A 20,187-nucleotide genomic window follows, 5' to 3' on the forward strand; every position below is an offset into this window, starting at 1 on the left:
AGAAATTAAATTATTATTATTATTATTATTATTATTATTATTATTATTATTATTATTATTATTATTAATAATAATAATAATAATAATAATAATAATAATAATAATAATAATACCGTATGCATATTTCCCTGAGCTCCAGAAGGAAAAGCAGGATAGATATGAAATAAATAGATAAATGTTCAGACCCAGTCAAGCATTTTATTATATTTGAAGCCCCAATCCCAATTCCTGCTCAGGCAATACCTGATTAATCAGCATCTACCTAGGAAAGAAGTGTCATTTAAAGAACTACTATTAGTAATCAAAGAATTATTGTTTTTTTTTAAATAGAAAATAAGGCAGTGCCTGTTTCCTTGGAAAAGACACACCTGCTTTTGCTGTATGAATAGGGACCTGTGGCCAAGGGCTCTCTGACAAGTTTATCAGCAGACAGTTGTAAGCACGCGTGTTACATTCTTTTTCTATGTTTTAGTGCCATGTGTATAAAGGCACTGAGCCCCTTCTGACAGGCCATTGTTTCTTCATTCAGGATTAGCTTTGCATTTCGACATTTCACTGGTATTTAAAAATCACTGAAATCAAAAAGAATGGCGTGTATTAAGCTCCCAAATCAGCTCATAGAATAACCTGTGACCTGAAAATGTGTTACTGCAAAGGTTAAAGTAGTGTCTAAATTCAATACGAAAAGCTAGAAAATATCAAAGGTCAGCTAACGGTAAGGCTACCTGTCAGGAAATTCTGCCTTCTAGCTGATGGCCAGAAATTGTCCTGACAAACAAGACCTATTCTGAATATACAGAAATTTCTGATTTCTGGTGGAACCAGGTAACCTTTATGTGACTGAGTAGTGCATTTCAAGTATGAAGCTGGTAATGTAAACATAATGCTCATTTGCATTACAAATAGCAGAATTAGAGTTGGAGATCTTCTAGCCCAGCCTCCCCACTCAAGCAGGAAACCCTGACCTATAGCATTTCAGACAAATCTCTTCTTAAAAACCTCCAGTGTTGGAGCACCCACAATTTCTGGAGGCAAGTCGTTTCACTGAATAATTATTCTAACTGTTAGGAACTTTCTCCTTAATTGATTCTCCCCTTGATTAGTTGCCATCCATTGCTTCTTGTCCTGCCTTCAGATGCTTTGGAGAATAGGTTTGACACCCTCTTCTTCGTGGCAGCCCCTTAAATACTAGAACATTGCTATCATGTCACCCCTAGTCCTTATTTTCATTAAGCTAGACATACCAAATGCTTGCAACAGTTCTTTGAATGTTTTATCCTCCAGGCGCCTAATCATCTTTGTTGCTCTTCTCTGTATTCTTTTTAGAATCTCAACATCTTTTTTATATTGCGGCAACCAAAACTGAGTGGAATGTTCCAAGTGTGGCCTTACCATGGCATTATAAAGTGGTGTTAACAATGCACCTGATCTTGATTCTAGCCCTCTATTAAGGCAGCCTAGGATTGTATTGGCTTTTTTGGCAGCAGCAGCACACTGCTGGCTCATATTTAAGTGATTGTCCACTAGGACTCCAAGATCCCTCTCACAGTTGCTACTGTGAGCCAGGTACTACCTATTCTATACCTGTGCATTTGGTTTTTCTTTTCTAAATGTAAAACCTCACTTTTTGTACACTGAATTTCATTTTCTTAGATAGGGCCCAGTGTTCAAGTCTGTCAAGATCTTTCTGTATCTTGAACCTATCTTCTGGAGTGTTGGCTGTTCCTGCCAGCTTGGTATTGTCTGCCAATTTAATGAGTTTGCCTTCTATCCTCTTGTCTAAGTCACTGATACAGGTATTGAATAGTACTGGGCCTAAGACAGAGCTAGGGGTTCCCCACTGCATACCTTCCTCCACATAGATCCAGTTCCATTAAGGACTACATGTTGAGTGCGGTTGGTCAGCCAATTACAAATCCATCTAGTGGTGATGCAGTCTAACCCAGATTTTTCTATCTTAGCAATAACACTTAGACTTATATACCTCTTCATAGTGCTTTACAACCCTCTCTAAGTCATTTACAGAGTCAATATATTGCTCCCAACAATCTGGGTCCTCATTTTACTGACCTTGGAAGGATGGGAGGCTGAGTCAACCTTGAGCCTGTCAGGACTGAACTGCTGGCAGTTGGCAGAGTTAGCCAGCAATACTGCATTCTAACCACTGCGCCACCATGATTTTCTTATTAAGTGAACTTGATCAAATGCCTTACTGAAGTCCAAGTAAATTATACCCACTAATTTTGGTCCACTAATTTTGTCACTTTGTCAAAGAATGTGGTAAGATTTGTCTGACATAATCATTTTTTGGCAAACCCAGGTTTGCCTCTAAGTGTTCGCAGATTTGTTGCTTGATTATCTTTTCCAGAATCTTTTCAGGTATTCCTGTCAGGTTGATAGGTTTGTAGTTTCCTGGCTCCATTTTCCCCCCCCTTTTTGAAGATAGAAACTACATAAGCTCTTTCCCAGTCCTTTGGTAGTTCCCAGTGTTTGGAGCTTTGAAAGATATAGTTCAGTGGTTCTGTGAGTTCGTCTGCCAATTCCTTCAGAACCTTGGGGTGTAATCCATCTGGTCCTGGTGATTTGAACTGGTCTAGAATGCATAGGTGTTCTCTTACCATTTTCTTGCTTATTTTGGCTTATATTCCTAATCTTCATTTTACAGTATATTTTTTATAGGTTGGACTGTTTTTTTCTTTTTATGTAAAGACAGATGCAGTTTTTTTGCTCATATTACTTTGCAATTAGCTTCCTTAGTCCCAGTTGTTACTTTCTACATGGATGAAACTGTATGTTTTCTTCACTAGGACAAACAGTGCAATTCAAGGATACACTTTTATATTATAAAAAATAAAAAATTATAAAAATAAACGATTTACTTTCTGGTGGCTCATCCCAGAGTGTTTTCTTCCTCTGAAGAAGACGAACAGCCTGTCCAGTTGTTTTGCCTACTTTTATGAAATCTGCAAAACAAGAGCAGTTGTTTAATTAAGACATATATATATATATATGTTTTCTGAGGTTTTCGCAGGTGTTTGTATGTGGATCTTTGGTCATTCAGGTTTTTTCCCGCGTAGAATTGAAGGTGTAGGAGCAACGTTTCGACGGAATCCCATCCGTCATCCTCAGGCTGGTGGCTTCAGCTGAAGCCACCAGCCTGAGGATGACGGATGGGATTCCATCGAAACTTTGCTCCTACACCTTCAATTCTACGCGGGGAAAAACCCGAATGACCAAAGATCCATATATATATATATGGATATATATGGATATATATATATATGGATATATATATATATATATATATATGTATATGTATATGTATATGTATATGTATATGTATATGTGTATATATATATATATATATACATACATACAATAAAACATACGCAGATTCAACATATAGTGTCAGATCCCCAAAGAAATGTATTACTCCACTTTCTATCTATCGTATACTTGCTTTTATAAGCATTTTTTTGGGGGGGCTGCCATTCTGTTGGGAGAGGGAAATGCTTTGGGGGATGCTTTGCACTGTCTTGCCATGTTGCCACGCTGCCCTTCCTTCAGGAGCTGGAATGCAGCTGAATAACATCACCCTTACCTAAGAGACAGTTGGCGTTTGCAGCCAGAGAGAGACGAAAGTGAGAGAGATCTTGAAGGGCATGCCAAAGGGGCCAGTTACCACCTGTGGATTGGCTAGGATTCAAATGGACTCTGGGACCCAGGGTGAAGGAGCAACAAATATTGCTTTTGATACACTGCTTGGGCGGGTTTTCCCTCAGACCTCGCTTTGTTTTCCCTGCTATCACTAGTCCCTAATAAAAGTCCCTTTTGAGACAACGCCTGTTTCAAGAGTTCTGCTAAATTGGGAGGCCTAGTTGAGGCAGGTCCTTACATAAAGCAAGGACTGCATAGTGCCCAACCCAGAGAGGCAGCTGCCCTAGCGAGGTGGGTCGCAATCAACCTGTCTCTTCCTACCAGCGGAATGGAAGGGGGTGAGATGGCGACCTGGAGCGAAGCCGTCGCTCTGGCAGAGTCCAAGGAAGGCACTTCCAGGGACCTGGAAGAAGCAGGACCCTCGGCAGAGGGCGATCAAGCTAGGTGGTCGCTTGGGGTCGGAAAGAAAGAAGACCAGAAAGGAAGGGCTCAGAAAGTGTCCATCACCTGAGGTGGAGGAAAGAAAAAAGCTAAAAAGAAAAATCCGTAGCCTACCCCTCCCGAAAAAGAGGAAGCGGATCCAAATTTGGAGCTGGTGGAAGCAGTCTTAAAGCAGACCATAGAATATGTGGGAGAGTGCTTTGAGGAACTAAAAAGCCCAGCTTCCTTCCTCCGGAGGAAGAAACAGAGGAAAGAGCCGATGGAGAAGAACCCGTGGTGACCGAGGCAGCAGCAGTGGTTACCCCCCCTGCAGCATCTCTACAGTGAGTGCGACCTCCCCAAAGACCCAGAGAGACCTAGTTGAGGCAGGTCCTTACATATAGTGTTATATGTGTAACACATTGGGTGTAACAGAGAGCATTAAAATAAATGTCTTTAGGCATTTACTATATGTAAAGCACCCCACATCTCACCCCCATAAACAAATAATTTGTAGCATCAATTTACAGGTAGCCCTCATTTAGTGACCACAATTGAGACAATTCAATCATTAAGCGAAGTGACTGCTAACTATAACCACAGCTGGGCTCATGATCTCACTTCACAGCTTTCCTTTCCTTTGCTTAACAGAGTTTCAAATATAAGCAAAATTATTTTTTCCATCATGTTGTAGTTATGAACAGTTGCCGTACAAGGCAGTCACTAAGTGTGGATTACCTGCATTGCAACCTTACTAGGGCAAGCAGTGGTGGTGGGCAATGGTAATTTCCTTCAAAGCTAGCTCAGAGCTCTCACCTGGATTGTGATTATTCTTTGCCTTTGATTTTAAACGCAAACTCAGTGTTTGATTCAAGCATTTTTGAAAGTACAAATTTGATTGGAGAAATGGCTGTCCAGGGTTTGGACATAATCAAGACTTGCTGGACATACAGGAACCACTTCTCACTTATTAAAAATGAACCAAACCTGCTATTCATTATCTATTCTCTAAGGTCATGGATCTTAGATTCAAAATGGCTACACTTTGGCTGGCATGGGCCCACATTCATGGCAGCTGGCGCTGCTTCTTGCACTTAGGCTGCAAAAGTATAAATAATGATTTGTTCAAACTTAATACTTGATACTTTATCTGAGCTAACAGGCCAAATCTACATTCAGTCTGGACTAGTGAAAATGCATTGATTTTTGGATTTAATTTTATGTAGCAATGCTAAGCATACTTAAGTTTGCAGTCTACATTCAGGGAAAACAAAGTAAGATTCTGGCTTGAGCTGTTAACAGGGGAGCCTCCCGACATACTGTAGCTATGTGATTAGTTAGGGATCAGCCCTTAAAGATTTGTTATCAGAATGTTCTACAATTGCTGGTAGCAATAGGCAAGTACATGCTTGTCCCAGTATCTCTTTCCTTGGAAAACTACCATTTAACAATGGCAGGTGCAATAGTAGTGGCCACTGCACTTGTCTTTTGCAAGATCTGCTGACAATGGATTTGTTCCTGCCTTGCCAACCCATTCAGGCTTTAAGTACACAAGAACAGGGAACCAGTCATATATTTTTTCTAGGAAGATAGGTGGGAAACAAGATGTTAAATTCCCAACTTATTCCAAAGGTCAAATCTTCACAAAAGTTGTATGCCTCTCCTATATCTTCTTCTTGGAACCCACCAAACAAGAAAGCAGCATGCAAATAATGCAATTGTCTTCAGTTATAGTATCTTAATGTTTTTTTCATAAGCTACTGTATGTAAATTAAAGGTGAATTTTTATTAAACAAATATTTAACAAAATTATCTACTGCACAAAGAGCTGTGATGACCTAGCTACAGGAGAGGAACACTGTTTATAGTTAATTCAAATCTACACATGCTGTTTGCCTAGATTCACCACTTTTACTATACAAAGCATAATTTGATATAGGCAACTAACAGTTAAGCAAATGTGTAAAGCATCATAAAACCCTTTTATTTTTCCTAAGTTCCCACTGGATTTTATTTTTCATGGTTCAAACATTTTTGGAAAAGTTACAGATTACATGTAATTCACAGTTACAGAAAACACCGGGTATATGATTTTACTTGTCAATTATAGTTCTACTTGCTTAACAAGTGCCCTGCATGGATTTAGGGAATATAAGGACTTCCACAATTCTTGGTATCATACAGGGATCCCTGGCAAACATGTAGAGATTTTTAAGAAAAAGATCACTTGATGCAAGAAAATCTTTAAGAATCTAGATCAGGGGTGTCAAACTTGCCACATCATGTGATGTGTCGTGATGTATCGTGACTTTTTTCCCATTGCTGGAGCTGGGGTGGGTGTGGTTTCGGCATGACGCATCCGGCCTGCGGGCCAGCAGTTTGGCACCCCTGATCTGGATGCTTCACTTTCTAAAATTAGAGATATTAATCAAAACAAAATGACATGCAGTAGAATAATGTTTTTCATTGAGATTGCTTCTACATACTTTCACATAAATGTTCTAATCGCATTGTATTTTGCTCCAGGGTAGTAAACCATTGGTTGATTATGACAGAACGCACTCCAATAAGGCTTAGAATGATTGCAGTTGCAGTTGTCTTCTCCAGAGATAAGCGTAAAGAACTAAAAAAAAAAGTTATCAAGAAACTTAAAATATAAAATCACAAGCATTCTTGAATAACTTGAATACAACAGGCAAAAACAAGTGCATTCAAATTTTGTCACCACAGCTAGACTGCTAAAATGTAATTGTAATTTTCTTGTTTGCTGCTCATCAGTAAATTGGGAGTTAAATATGGGATATGCAAGCTATGAAAAGCTGTAACATGCTATGTAGATGTTAAGGACATGAGTGAAACATGTAGTTTTGTTCAGAATAAAATGTTCCAACAAAATATTCTGAGTTGGCAAATGCTGTATCAGAACAAAATCTGGGCAGTTCAAGTGCTTTTTTAAAAATTTAAAACATTCTCAGAACACCCTTTCTGTTTTAAGAAGGTAACACTGAAATCCAGCATGATGCGTTTGAAGCTCCATTTGGAGGCTGTTTCAATCAAAATAGTGGAATAACTAAGTTTTATTCCAATCCTCAAAACAATCAGAACACATATATTTTGCCCTGGTTTGCAATATTCAAAACTGAAAATCCAAGGTCAAAAGATTTTATTTATTCCATATGGTTTATTCCCAAGGTGTAATAATATAAGGTCATTATGAGAAATTGTTCATAGAATATCTAGTTGTGGTTAAGTCACGGATGAAAATAATATTTTAGTAAGTATAAACAAATCGCAATTTGGTATCCATAATGCACTCAGCTGCATGTTTCCATAATACTTCAATTCTACTCTGGATGATAACAGACCTTCTGGGGTAAATTTATTATTATTATTATTATTATTATTATTATTATTATTATTATTATTATTATTATTATTATTATTATTATTAATTTAATTTATATACCGCCCTTCTCCCGGAGGACTCAGGGCGGTGAACAGGGCAATACATAAAAACTAGATACAAAAATTAAAAATTATTAAAACGTGATTAAACAATGCCCATAATAAATTAATACAGATTAAAAATAGAAGTTCATTTATAAAAATCCCACCCCGTCCCATCAGGCCAGGCCAGCTTGTTTAAAGAGATGGGTTTTAAGATCGCGCCGGAAGGAGCGGAGATCGGGCGCCATCCGGAGCTCGACCGGAAGATGGTTCCATAAATCCAGTGCACCCACAGAGAGGGCCTCCTCAGGGGGCCACCAGTCGGCATTCTTTGACCGGTGGCACCCTGAGGAGGCCCTCTCTGTGGGAGCGTACTGGGCGGAGGGAAGTTGACGCCGGCTGCAGGTGCTCCCCAAGGTATTCCGGACCCATGCCATGAAGGGCTTTGTAGGTCATTACTAACACCTTGAACCTCACCCGGAAGACAACTGGTAGCCACTGCAGCTCGCGGAGCAAAGGTGTGATACATGGGGATATGATGGACAGTTCTACTGCAAGTAGCAGCTTATTTGTGTATTGTAGTATATCAGCCCTGAGATTTCAACTTTGAAAAAATGGAGTGAGAAATTTAACTGTCAACAGAAGCAAACTTAACAGACATGCTTTAAAAAAAGTAAAAGTATGTTGATATTAAATGCACATCAAATGAAGAATGTCAAAGCTTAATGTAACTTTATCTTCAGGTTTATCTTGCATTCCTTTCTCTCATAAGAGATACTGTATGTTGTAACATCTATTTTACCTTCTTCCTTCATCTTGGTTTCTTAAACGTATAAGACTTGGTTTGGAATGCACACGTCCTGAGAGTATAATCAATTGGCATTCTGAGGAAGAAAGAAACAGCAAAGCTGAGGTCATGTCAGGAGCATCTCAAGGCGTGAGGGCAGACTCTTCCTAAGCCATTCTTAAAGATCAAGGAATCTCCAGAATCTTGTGGTATGTAATATCTGGGACATCAGAAGAAGGGAGGACATCTTTTGGCAGGAAGGAACAGAGATGAGCTTGGGCAAATAGAAGCCTGTCAAGAGACTTGGAAGCAAGAAAGAGAAGAGAAAAAAAGGAAAGCTAGGGGAAAAAAGAGTGAAAATAATTGTCAAAATCAAGGAGCAACATAATTTGGGAGCAACATTTCCTAACCGTAAAACTTGTTCTCTATTTCTGCTAGTCCAGAGATTAGCAAATAGAGGTTTTTTTCTCATTTTGGGGAAATAAAGAGGGAAGTCAGCTAAAGGGACAAAGAGAGAAGAGGCAGAAATAGGCAAAGCTAAGGTAAGCTGCGACAGAACACAACATAGTCAATACAGGTAGTCCTTGATTTATGACCATAATTAGGACCAGACTCTTGGGGATTTGACCCATATTTCTGCAGCCCTTCAGAAGAATTCCACTCTCCCCCATGCATGGAGAGAAATTCCGTCGAGGGGTTGCAGAAACAGGGCTAGATCTTTGGGATCTCACTTCTTTGTCTGCTGCTCTTTGAAGGAGTCCCCTTCTCCTTCAAAGCGCTGCAGAAACAGGACTCAGATCTTTGGGATATGATCTTGCTCCTGCAATCCTTTGGAGGAGTTCTCCTCCCTTTGTGCACAGAGGTATATTCCTGTTGTGATTCAGTGTCAGCCTGTGCTCCCAGCAGCTGAGTCCGAGGAATCTGAGGAGGAGGAGGAGGGGTTTGGAGAGCCTTTGGTGTCAGAGGGAGGCTCTGATGCACTGCAGGACTCTCAGCCTGGCCCCTCCAGTCATGTTCCTCATGAGGCTCAGCTGTGTGAGTACGAGGTGTCAGACTCAGAAAAGTCACAGCTGAATCTGTTCAAAGACACTAGGAGCAGAAGGCAATCCAGCAGAGCAGAGCAGAGAAAATCAATGAGACAACTCAGTGAGAGGAGGAGAAGGCAGTGAGAAGCCACACCTTGGGACTGATAATAAAAGGGGAAGGTGTGGGCGGGGCTGGTTGCTGAAGGCAACCATTTGGAGACATTCTAAGAGAATCCTGGTCTGTTCTTGCTACTTCTTTTTAACTCTTGTTTGTTGACTCTTGTTTGATATTTTGATTCATTTATTGAAGGAAATATTCTGTTGCTTTTTTGTTTGAACTGTAAATAAATTTGTACAGCCTGTTGACTGTACAAAGGAAAAAGGGGTTGTCCCTGACACACAAACAGGGCCGGTCGTAGGCTGGAACAGAACAATTCCTTTGAGAGGCTGCAGAAATGGGACTCAGATCTTCAGGACTGGACTTCTGTTCTTGCAGACCTTTGGAGAAATATCTTACTACCTATGGTGGTGGTGGTGGGAATCTCGGGTGCGTGACAGGAGGCATCAGCTTGCAGTCTTACCCAAGAGCTTCCTTATTGACTGCCAGAGAATGCATATGGAGATTCTCAGTCATCCAGGTCATGGTTGTCCCAAAGATGCTTTTTCATGAGGCAACTGGACTTTCTTGTTTTTCTTTGAAGTATCTTTGGGAGACTTTCTAGAGAAGTTGGCAGAGAAGACTGCAAAGGACGATTACATGATTGCAGGGTGCTTGGCAACTGGTCATAAGTGCAAACAGATTGCCAAGCACCCGGTCTTAGGGATGGGGTGGGGGACATAATGTTTTAAGATTGCCGGAAGTGCTTTACATCCTTTCCAAGGATGCTGTACTTTTGGGCTCTTGTTAAACAACTAGCCATAAGTTGAGGACTACCTGTATGGAATACGAACATTGACAGTAGACCCAGGAATAACATAACAGTAGATCCAAATCAATGAAAAAGAAATACATTCTACAAAGAAAAAGGAAAGCGCTTTTTCAGGCTTAAGTGAATCACCTGGGATGTTCATAGCAACTAGCTTGTCAAGTGCTACGTGGGAGAGGAATCTTGCCATTGCAGAGAAAAAAAGCATACTGCAGTTATTCAATATGTATTCCCATTCTGTGTAACTGCAGGGGGGGAAAAAGTCAAAATTTAATTTTAACATTATTTTCTATTTAATAATTTAATTTAATTTAATAATTTGATTTCTATACCGCCCTTCTCCCGAAGGACTCAGGGCGGTGAACAGGGCAATACACAATAAAAATCAGATACAAAAATTAAAAAACCATTAAAAACCAATTAAACATCATGCCCATGAAATCAATACATATTAAGTTAAAAACTAATTTTAAAAAACCCAACCCCACTCCGTCAGACCAGGCCAGCTTTTTCGAAAAAGAATGTTTTAAGATCGCGCCGGAAGGAGCGAAGGTCGGGGGCCGTCCGGAGCTCAACCGGTAAGCTGTTCCAAAGGTCTGGCGCGCCCACAGAGAACGCTCTCCCCCTGGGGGTCGCCAATCGGCATTCTTTGATCGGCGGCACCCTGAGGAGGCCCTCTCTGTGGGAGCGCACTGGACGGAGGGACGTTGACGCCGGTCGCAGGTGTTGCCGTAGGTAATCCGGACCCATGCCATGAAGGGCTTTGTACGTCATAACTAACACCTTGAACCTCACCTGGAGAGCAACCGGTAGCCAATGCAGCTCGCGGAGCAGAGGTGTAACATGGGAGTATCGGGAAACTCCCAAGACAACTCGCGCGGCTGCATTCTGCACCAGCTGGAGTCTCCGGGTGGACCTCAAGGGCAGCCCATGTAGAGAGCATTACAGTAGTCTAGACGAGAGGTCACGAGCGCATGAGTGACTGTGCGCAAGGCATCCCGGTCTAGATAGGGCCGCAACTGGCGCACCAGGCGAACCTGGGCAAAGGCCCCCCTAGTCACAGCTCCAATATGCTCTTCCAAAGAGAGCTGTGAATCTAGAAGGACCCCCAAGTTGCGAGCCCTATCTACGGGGGGTAATAGCTCACCCCCCATGGCCAATGATGGGATAATCGGAATTTCCCGGGATGCCGGCACGAACAGCCACTCAGTCTTGTCAGGGTTGAGTCGAAGCCTGTTCCTCCCCATCCAGACCCGGACCGCCTCCAGGCAACGGGACATCACGTCGAGGGCATCGCTGGGGTGGTTTGGGGTGGAAATAAAAAGTTGGGTATCATCAGCATATTGGTGATACCCAACTCCAAAACCACGAATGATCTCACCCAGCGGCTTCATATAGATGTTGAACAGGAGAGGCGAGAGAACCGACCCCTGAGGAACTCCACAAATGAGAGGTCTCAGGGTCGATCTCTGCCCCCCTGCCAACACCGACTGCGAACGTCCCAGGAGGTAAGAGGAGAACCACTGGAGAACCGTGCCTCCCACTCCTAACCCCCTGAGACGTCGCAGCAGGATACCATGGTCGATGGTATCAAAAGCCGCTGAGAGGTCTAAAAGGACTAGGACAGAGGAACAACCCCTGTCCCGAGCCTGCCAGAGATCATTCACCAGCGCGACCAATGCCGTCTCCGTGCTGTACCCGGGCCTGAAACCCGATTGGTACGGGTCTAGGTAGTCAGCTTCCTCCAAGAACAAAGGGAGCTGATGCGCCACCACGCTCTCAACAACCTTCGCCAAAAACCGAAGGTTGGAGACCGGACGATAGTTGTTTAAAATTGCTGGGTCCAAGGCCGGCTTCTTGAGGAGGGGTCTCACCACCGCCTCCTTCAAGGCGGCGGGAAAACTACCCTGACTCAAAGAAGCAGTAATCACTGCCTGGAGCCAGCCTCGTGTCCCATCCCGGGCTGCATAAGTCAGCCAGGAGGGGCACGGGTCCAACAAACACGTGGTGGAGCTCAGCTTCCCCATGATCTTGTCCACTTCTTCAGGGGTAACAGGATCGAACTCTTCCCAGATTAAATCGACAAGACCGCCCGTATCCTCTTCGACAGACTCTGCCCAGTCTGAGGGAAAACCACAACAAAGTGTGTTAGTACTACAACAAATGCAACCTTCATTGCAGGGATCTCTCTCCCCCCTTCTCTAGCACCTTTCTTGGCAAGATTTCAAAATGGTCTGCCATTGTGTTCTTCCTAGGGCTAAGAAAGAGTGACTGGCCCAGTGCCACCCAGCTGCCTTCATGCCTAGAACTCACAGTCTCCTAGCTATGCCAAATTGTTTATTCCAGCCAGTCTAGAATACTTCTACAGCTAATATGGGACAGAAAACAATTTATAATTTAATTTTTACAGATGTCATAGAATATCAGCATTAGAGATGGACATACTTGAAACATTATTTGGATTGGTTTCTATGGTATATTATTTCAATTAGTTTATCCGCTTCAGTCCTTTTGTTATGAAAGACTGCAGCACTCTGGTTAAAAAGTATCGTAAGGTATCCTGAATCCTACTCATTTCAACATGAGTTTTGAAAAAAATGTAAACTTTGATTGATTTAAAATACTGTGATTCTTTCCATTAAAAATGTACTATATTCTTTTAAGACTAAAAATTTTTCTGAAAAATCTTAGGTTTTTTTTACATATATATACAAACTTCTTTAATTCTAAAATCAACAGACAAATGAAAATGTTGGTATCATACTGAATTTATCCCTTTTCAAATATTGCAGTGTGATTCTCTAATTAAAAATGGATAAAAGGAAAAAGATTGTTTGAAAGTGGAAATATTGGAATTGTGTTCTAACCTAACAACTCCTGGTGGTGGAATTGCAAACAATGAGACTAGGAAAAGGATACTTTACACATGGGCAAAAGCCTGCACTGTACACTATCTGGTGCATTTTATTAATGTTTTGCTCTGATTTATTAACTGTGGCTCTATAAAAGAGTGAGAAATAGAACTACAGAGAGCAAGAGCAATCTGTCTTCATGAAAATAATATGAGGCAGATTATCATGGAAAATTCTTCCTAAATATGTCTGTTAGGATAAACTGCAAACAAAAATGCATGACTGTAAAAATTTGCCCCTCGAATATATATTTTAAAAAAACCCTCAAGTTTTCAGCAAATGAAACTAGACAGATTCACAAAAATGAAAAAAGGGGAATAAACAGAAATGAATTCACCTATTCCTAATGAACATACATACCTTGGAAAGTGTATATCACCCATTATGCCTTCCCAACGAATGGTAAATGGCTCAAATTTTTCTAGGATTGCTCTAAAATTGTTTGCAGGATTTTCCAATTCTATATAGTATTTTTAAAAAAGGTATTAGCATTTGTTAGACTTTCCAACTCTAAATAGTTGTTAACTAACAATATAATAAAGGCAGATTTGTAAATAAGCACGCAAAAATTACATCCCCAATATTTTCCACTAAGTAGCCTGCACAAAGATTTATAATGCTTGATTTCATACTGGATAGCAATAAACAGAAGTTGTAAACATCACTTTGCCCACATTATAATGAGTGTAAACCAGTCAGGAAATCAGGGTAAAGCAGTCAGGAAATATAACCGGATCAGCTAAATCTACTTTATTGTAAGGCTTCATTAACAAAACCTTGCAAATCTGAAGGTACACATTTTCCACCAGCACTTTAAACAATCTGACCAATCAGGGCAGGTCCTTAAGTTTCTTTCTCTGACCCATTAAGCCCTTGCGGCTCTCGCCCTCCACTCTTGTCTGATTTTTCCCCCCTAAGCAGTATCTTTTCCCTCATCCCCCAAGGTCATGCACACATTCCATTACAGGGGGAACTTGATACAGAGAATTGCTAGTCACCTACTGGAATGTAATATAAGCTTGTAATACACTACATATTCTTATTATACTGGGGCGGGACATAAGAATGACTATTAATTTTTAACATCAGTCTTAGCTTTGCTGCCTATAAAAGTGATTTCTATGATGTTGGAAAAAGAAAACACAAAGCATAAAACAGGCTGATTTCTCATGGTTAAACAGGTTTAGCAGCCTTACCATCTTCTCGGCCATCATTATATGGATCCACAATATCTGAGACAAACAATTAAGAATGCGTAACTGAGGTGAGAAATGGGCCAGGCTGAACTGGCCTGTCCTGTCCTATAAAGGTTATAAGATATCCTCAGTCATAATATTGCAGGAAAATAGGCCCAGTAGGTTTGAAGAACAGGCCAACAGTGAGTAAGTATCTCTTTCAAAGAAATATTATCACCACCCCAACTTATCTGAATGTAATTTTGTCAGCACCATCATACTTCTGATTCTCTTCTCCCCTTCCATTGCCCCCAAATCCTCTTTACTCTTTACTGCTTTCTATTAATGTGGATCAACAGATTCCCATTCCACATACCCCGGCTGTTCTCCCATCATGAAATGCCCTACTTTCATATCCTGGTAACAGAAATTCACTTCTCCTTTTCTAGTTATTCAAAATTCACACTGAATAACTTCTCAAATTTATGCCTCCTTAGCTGGGGAATACTAGCAAACATTCACTTGAACTTTGTATCTTCACCCTAATTCTAAATTTATTCCTGATGATATTCAAGAAGGAAGCTTAAAATGATAATCTTTGGCCAGATTTCTGGATCTTAATCTACGATGTTGTTATTATATTTTACCAGCTGGTTGTGTTTTCCATAGAGGTATGTTTTATAGTTTTGTTTTTATTTATTGCATGCTATCCATATGATTTATGTGTATAGAAATAGTATAAGATAACAAACATACATGTAGTATGAGGAACATCCTTGCATTTCTTCAGTTGCCATTGTTAAGTCAGACATTTTGCTCTATTAGGAGTATATTTTCTTAGCTCTGAAATTTGATTTAATTCCATCCATCCATCCATCCATCCATCCATCCATCCATCCTAGAAACTCAAGGTAACATATCTTGTGGGAACCTTATTTATGAAAGTTCAATGAAAAACTCATTCTTTGGATAGTCTGATGAACAGCTACTTTTAAAGGATACATTTCACATTGTGGACATCAATGGAAATACAATTGGGTGGCAGAATACGGTTAAGAGACGGCTGTTTTATAATAAGAAACAGTTTAATTTGGCATGCAACAACCCCACCTCTGAAAAAAACAATTTCTCTAAACAAAAAACCTACATTTGAAATTCAGATAACACTGAACTATTTTATTAATCTAAGTGAACATAATTTTATGCTTCTCCAGAGGTTTTTTAATATACGAGAAAGGGCACTTTTTTTTTTTCTTGATGAAAAAAAGACATCACATTTACCTAGAGTTATACAGCTGGCAGGATGAAAAAGCCGAAGATGGGCAAAACCTCATGAGGAACTGAGCTGAGTGAGAGAAATTATATGTTTCTCTCAAGTAATTCTCAATTGTATCTCCATTTTTCCTGCTCTTTATGAAACACACATCTACTGAAAATGTCTAATTAATGCTCTAAATAGGAAATTTTAAAAAAACACATAAAAATGTTTAATTTTTTTTTCCTGAACGTGACCCATAAGAATTCAGCTGAAAAATCAGACTTCCTTTTTTTGTTTTTACAGGTAGTCTTCATTTAACGACAACTCATTAGTCACCATTTGAAGTTACAAGAGCACTGAACAAGGGGGACTTGTGAGTGTTTCTTAAAGTTGCAGCTGTCATGGTGTCTCTGGAATCCTGAGATCACAATTCAGATGCTTGGCAACTGGCTCGCAGTTATGGCGCCCTATAGTCTCATGATCGATATTTATTATCTTCACTGCTGGCTTCTGACAAACAAAGGCAGTGAGGAAACTGGCAGGAGGTTGTAAACGGTGATTATGCAACCAGATGGGACATTGCAACCAGGCAGGATTCACCTAATGGAGGGGTAGGCAACCTTGGCTCTTTTATGACTCGTGGACTTCAACTCCCAGAATTCCTGGTGTTGAAGTCCACGAGTCATAAAAGAGCCAAGGTTGCCTACCTGACCTAATGGGAGAAACTGGGACTGCCGAAATTGCCATCCTAAGTTGACTAATGTCAGGTGCAAGAAGCCAGGGACCAGGATAGAATTCAAAGTATGGGTAGTCCTTGAGGTACGACCACAATTGAGCCCAAAATTTCTGCTCTTAAGCCTGACAGCTGTTAAGTGAAATTTGCCCCATTTTACGACCTTTCCTGCCACAGTTGTTAAGTGAGTCACTGCAGTGGTTAAATTAGTAATATGGTTGTTAAATGACTCTGGCTTCCCCATTGACTTTGCTCACTAGGAGGTCTCAGAAGGTGACCCTGGGACACTGCAACTGTCATAAATATGAGTCAGTTGCCAAGCGTCTGAATTTTGATCATGTGACCACGAGGCTGCTGCAACAGTCGTAAGTGTGGAAAACTTTTTCCAGTGCCATTGTAACTTTGAATGGTCACTAAAGGAACTGTTGTAAGACGAGGACTACCTCTGCTATGAGTTTATTTCATGCTACCTATACACAGGAATCTATTAATGGACAAGGCAAATTGGCACTAGGTAAGAGTCAACAGAATTCAGGGGAGCTGGACGTAGGTCTCTTGTAGGAGCATAGCAACTCCAAATTATGATATGTGATACTTGCTAGCCCTGCCCCGTTCTTGCGTGGTGCAGTGCCTTGTTTCTGTGCCCCACAGTACGGTGGTGGCCGTTTTTGCACCTTGCAGCACGACGGCAGACTGTTTTTGTGCCCCGTGATGTGGCGGTGCCCCAGTTTTATGCCCCACGGCACAGCAGTAGCCCATTTCTGTACCTCACAGTGCAGCATCATCCATTTTTGCACCTTGCAGTGTGGCGGCGCCCATTTTTGGACCTCACGGCATGGCGGCAGCCTGTTTTCATGCCCCGAGGTGCGGCATCGTCCCATTTTTATGCCCCGTGGCTGCAGTGCTAATGCAAGTGAGGGGGGGGTTGCGCACATGTGTGCTTGCAGGCCACGGCCCACAACTGGGCCAGGGCCCACAGGTTGGGGACCCCTGCACTAAGTCCAGGTCCCACCCCCACCCCCAAATTCAGCTGACTCTAATCTGACTGGGAAAAATGCAACTGTCCATTATTTCAGACTCCACTGTTGAGAGATCTTGGGTAGAGGAAGAATAGTTTTCTTCTTTTTGTCTGGATTTTGTCTAGATTACATTGAAAATCCTGGATTGATATTGCTCTAATAGGTGATGTCTTTCGATGAGATGAAACCAGTTTAGCAAAATAGTTTATTAGTAACTTGTACTTTTTACACAGTTCCAAAGTGCATTTTTGATCAATACTGAGATTTTCATAAAGTCTTATGAACTTTTATTGCTACATTTGCTAGATAGATCTAATATGACAAAACCAAGGAGCTAAGAAAACATGTACATTTAACACTACTATGTATACTCAAAATAAAAAAAAACTATTAATAAAACAAATGTAATTGTCTTGGATATTGATGACGGCGTGAAGATATTAGTTAAGCATTTCAGGGAAACTCTGAAGAATATATACTTACTACTTTTGTACCTCTTCTTTGTTCACTCTTTGCTCTTGTACTCTTTTTCCCCTCACTATCTATAAGAATTAAAAGCACCGTGTAAATAAACTGTTTTTCTCTGTAGACCATGCATGCTCTTTAGTCTTGTATTTCAACAGCACTGTTAGGTAATATTAATAAATCAATAAACAATTTAACAATTTATTTGTTTATCCATTTAACTTGACCAAGATACTTCTTTTGTTTTTTTCTTTCTTTATTTTAGGATGGATCTCTTGACTAAGAAATCTAAAAACTTTGGGAAATCAGTCAGATAAATATAAAGCCTGCATTGCTGCCTCTGTTCCCATATCTCCTTTTTAAGATTTAGCACATACCATTTCAGCACTGCCTCACAGAGTGACTAGATTCTCTATCAGCATCAGAAGAAACCAAGATCTGAAATGCTAGCCTTATTTAGACAGTGCAGTCTATCTGTACAGAGGATGTAAACATCTGAAAAGTGTACGAGACATGAAAGAGATCTCTGCATATGCTCTGGTCTCTTAAGTTCTTCGTTATGCTGAGCAGAGATCTGAAAGGACCATCTTGTCATGCTGCGAGTTCTACTTACATAAAAGTAATAATAATAATAATCAGAATAGAGCTGAAAGGGACCTTGGAGGTCTTCTAGTCCAGCCCTCTGCTCAAGCAAGAGTCCCTATATCATTTCAGACAGTCCAGTCTCTTCTTAAAAACCTTGAGTGATGAAGTACCCACAACGTCTGAAGGCACAACGTCTGGTTAATTATGAATCTCTTTTCAGACCTTTCTGCTCAATCCAGCATTGCTGGAAAATGGGAAGGCTAACCTGAGATACCATGTCAGGACAGGATGCTCAAACCTAATTGCACAAATTGACACCAGTGGTCGTGGAGAAAGACTTGAATAGGATTTCTGGACTTCTGGACTTAAACTACAATGAGCAGTTTTTATTATATTTTCAAATGTTTGTTAACATAGCCATACCTCCTTCGTCTTTACGTATCCGATTGTAGACCATTTGGAGAGAGAAATCTCTGGAAAGAGAACTTATTGCATCATCTTGGAAAATAGTTAGAGCTTCCAAAGGTAATTCCAAAAGATCTTTATCTGCCAATAGAATCACACACTCTCCTATGTCTTCAGCACCTGATGATAACAAGAAAAATTAGATCAACTACAAACATAAGGCATTAAGAATAAAATCTCTTTTGACATTTTCCTTTCTGTTCCAATGAACTAATTTTGTTTTGATCCTTAAATTGTTAACCCTGTCTGATAAGCTCTGGGATATAGTATATGTTACAAGCTACAAATCCATTGGTGGGATACAGCCAGTTCACACCACTTTGGCAGAACCGTAGCTAATTTTTTATTGCCCAATCTCCAGAATGGACTTCCGGAAGTGGCATCCACACAGAGAACCAGTTGTTCACATATTTGAATCCCACCACTCTACGAACCCCTTTGTTTGGAGAGGTTCAATAACAAGTATTTAATTAACTATGTGGCAACATTTCCTTACCCACCTAAAAGTAACATCTGCATTCAGAAACATTTTTTGAATTGAAGCAAACAATTTTTTGTTTTGTTTTAGTGAGCATTATCAAATCTGAATATATGACTTGACTTCAGTTTCTTGTGCCTTCATATTATTAAATATTATTAGGAGCACACAACCTTAAATTAAGGCAACCTTATAGTGCATTGTTGCTCAAACTTGTAATTCATCGGAAAACTGGGATTAAAACCACCTTGTGGGATAGTTAATTTCTTTGAATCAGAATTTTGGCTAGGAGAAAAAGGAGTAATAATGTTTCTAATCTCTTTTCTTGCCAGACAGATGAGTACAACAGAAGGGTAAGGATAGTGAACCTGTGGCTGCTCTTTTAAACCAAATTTTAGCTACTGAATGGTTCCAAAAGAATCAATCCAGGTGTAAATTGTAAATAACATGCAAATTTGAAAACAATCATTTTTATTTAAATTTAAATGCCCTAAATATCCTTTGAAAGTTAAGACATACCTTGACTTGATGCGCTTTTACTTTTAGTTTTCCCTGAATCATCTGCCTTAGTTTTCCCTGGACTACTTTTTTTGATTTTTGCTGAGTCAGCTGGAGACACTGATGGACTCTGGCGTCTAAGGAGATAAAACCAGCAGAACATATCTTTACAACATAAAGATATAAATTTTAAAGAGCACCAACACCATCCATCCATCCATCCATCCATCCATCCATCCATCCCAGAGATTAAACCCTAGTTTTTTTCCTCCGACCTCTTCAAATAGATATAATAAATTTGAAACCTGAAGTCTTGCATGGTTACAAAACATTTCTA

General features: G+C 40.3%; 1 protein-coding gene across 1 annotated transcript in view; it reads right to left on the reverse strand.

Annotated features, from left to right (window-relative positions):
* Positions 1-2,406: 2,406 nt before the first annotated feature.
* Positions 2,407-20,187, reverse strand: part of CFAP46 (cilia and flagella associated protein 46) — a 97,073-nt gene continuing 79,292 nt past the window's right edge. Inside the window, exons 50-59 of the mRNA XM_083363311.1 lie at positions 19,872-19,987; positions 18,833-18,994; positions 17,843-17,901; positions 15,352-15,412; positions 14,371-14,406; positions 13,535-13,634; positions 10,395-10,507; positions 8,327-8,408; positions 6,564-6,700; positions 2,407-2,963 (exon numbers count right to left, since the gene is read on the reverse strand). Coding sequence (XP_083219437.1) covers positions 2,842-2,963; positions 6,564-6,700; positions 8,327-8,408; positions 10,395-10,507; positions 13,535-13,634; positions 14,371-14,406; positions 15,352-15,412; positions 17,843-17,901; positions 18,833-18,994; positions 19,872-19,987 — 988 coding nt within the window. The 3' untranslated portion in view covers positions 2,407-2,841. The remainder of the gene's footprint in view (positions 2,964-6,563; positions 6,701-8,326; positions 8,409-10,394; positions 10,508-13,534; positions 13,635-14,370; positions 14,407-15,351; positions 15,413-17,842; positions 17,902-18,832; positions 18,995-19,871; positions 19,988-20,187) is intronic.

The sequence above is a fragment of the Vipera ursinii genome (genome assembly GCF_947247035.1).
Source record: "Vipera ursinii genome assembly, chromosome: 5".
Lineage (NCBI taxonomy): Eukaryota > Metazoa > Chordata > Lepidosauria > Squamata > Viperidae > Vipera > Vipera ursinii.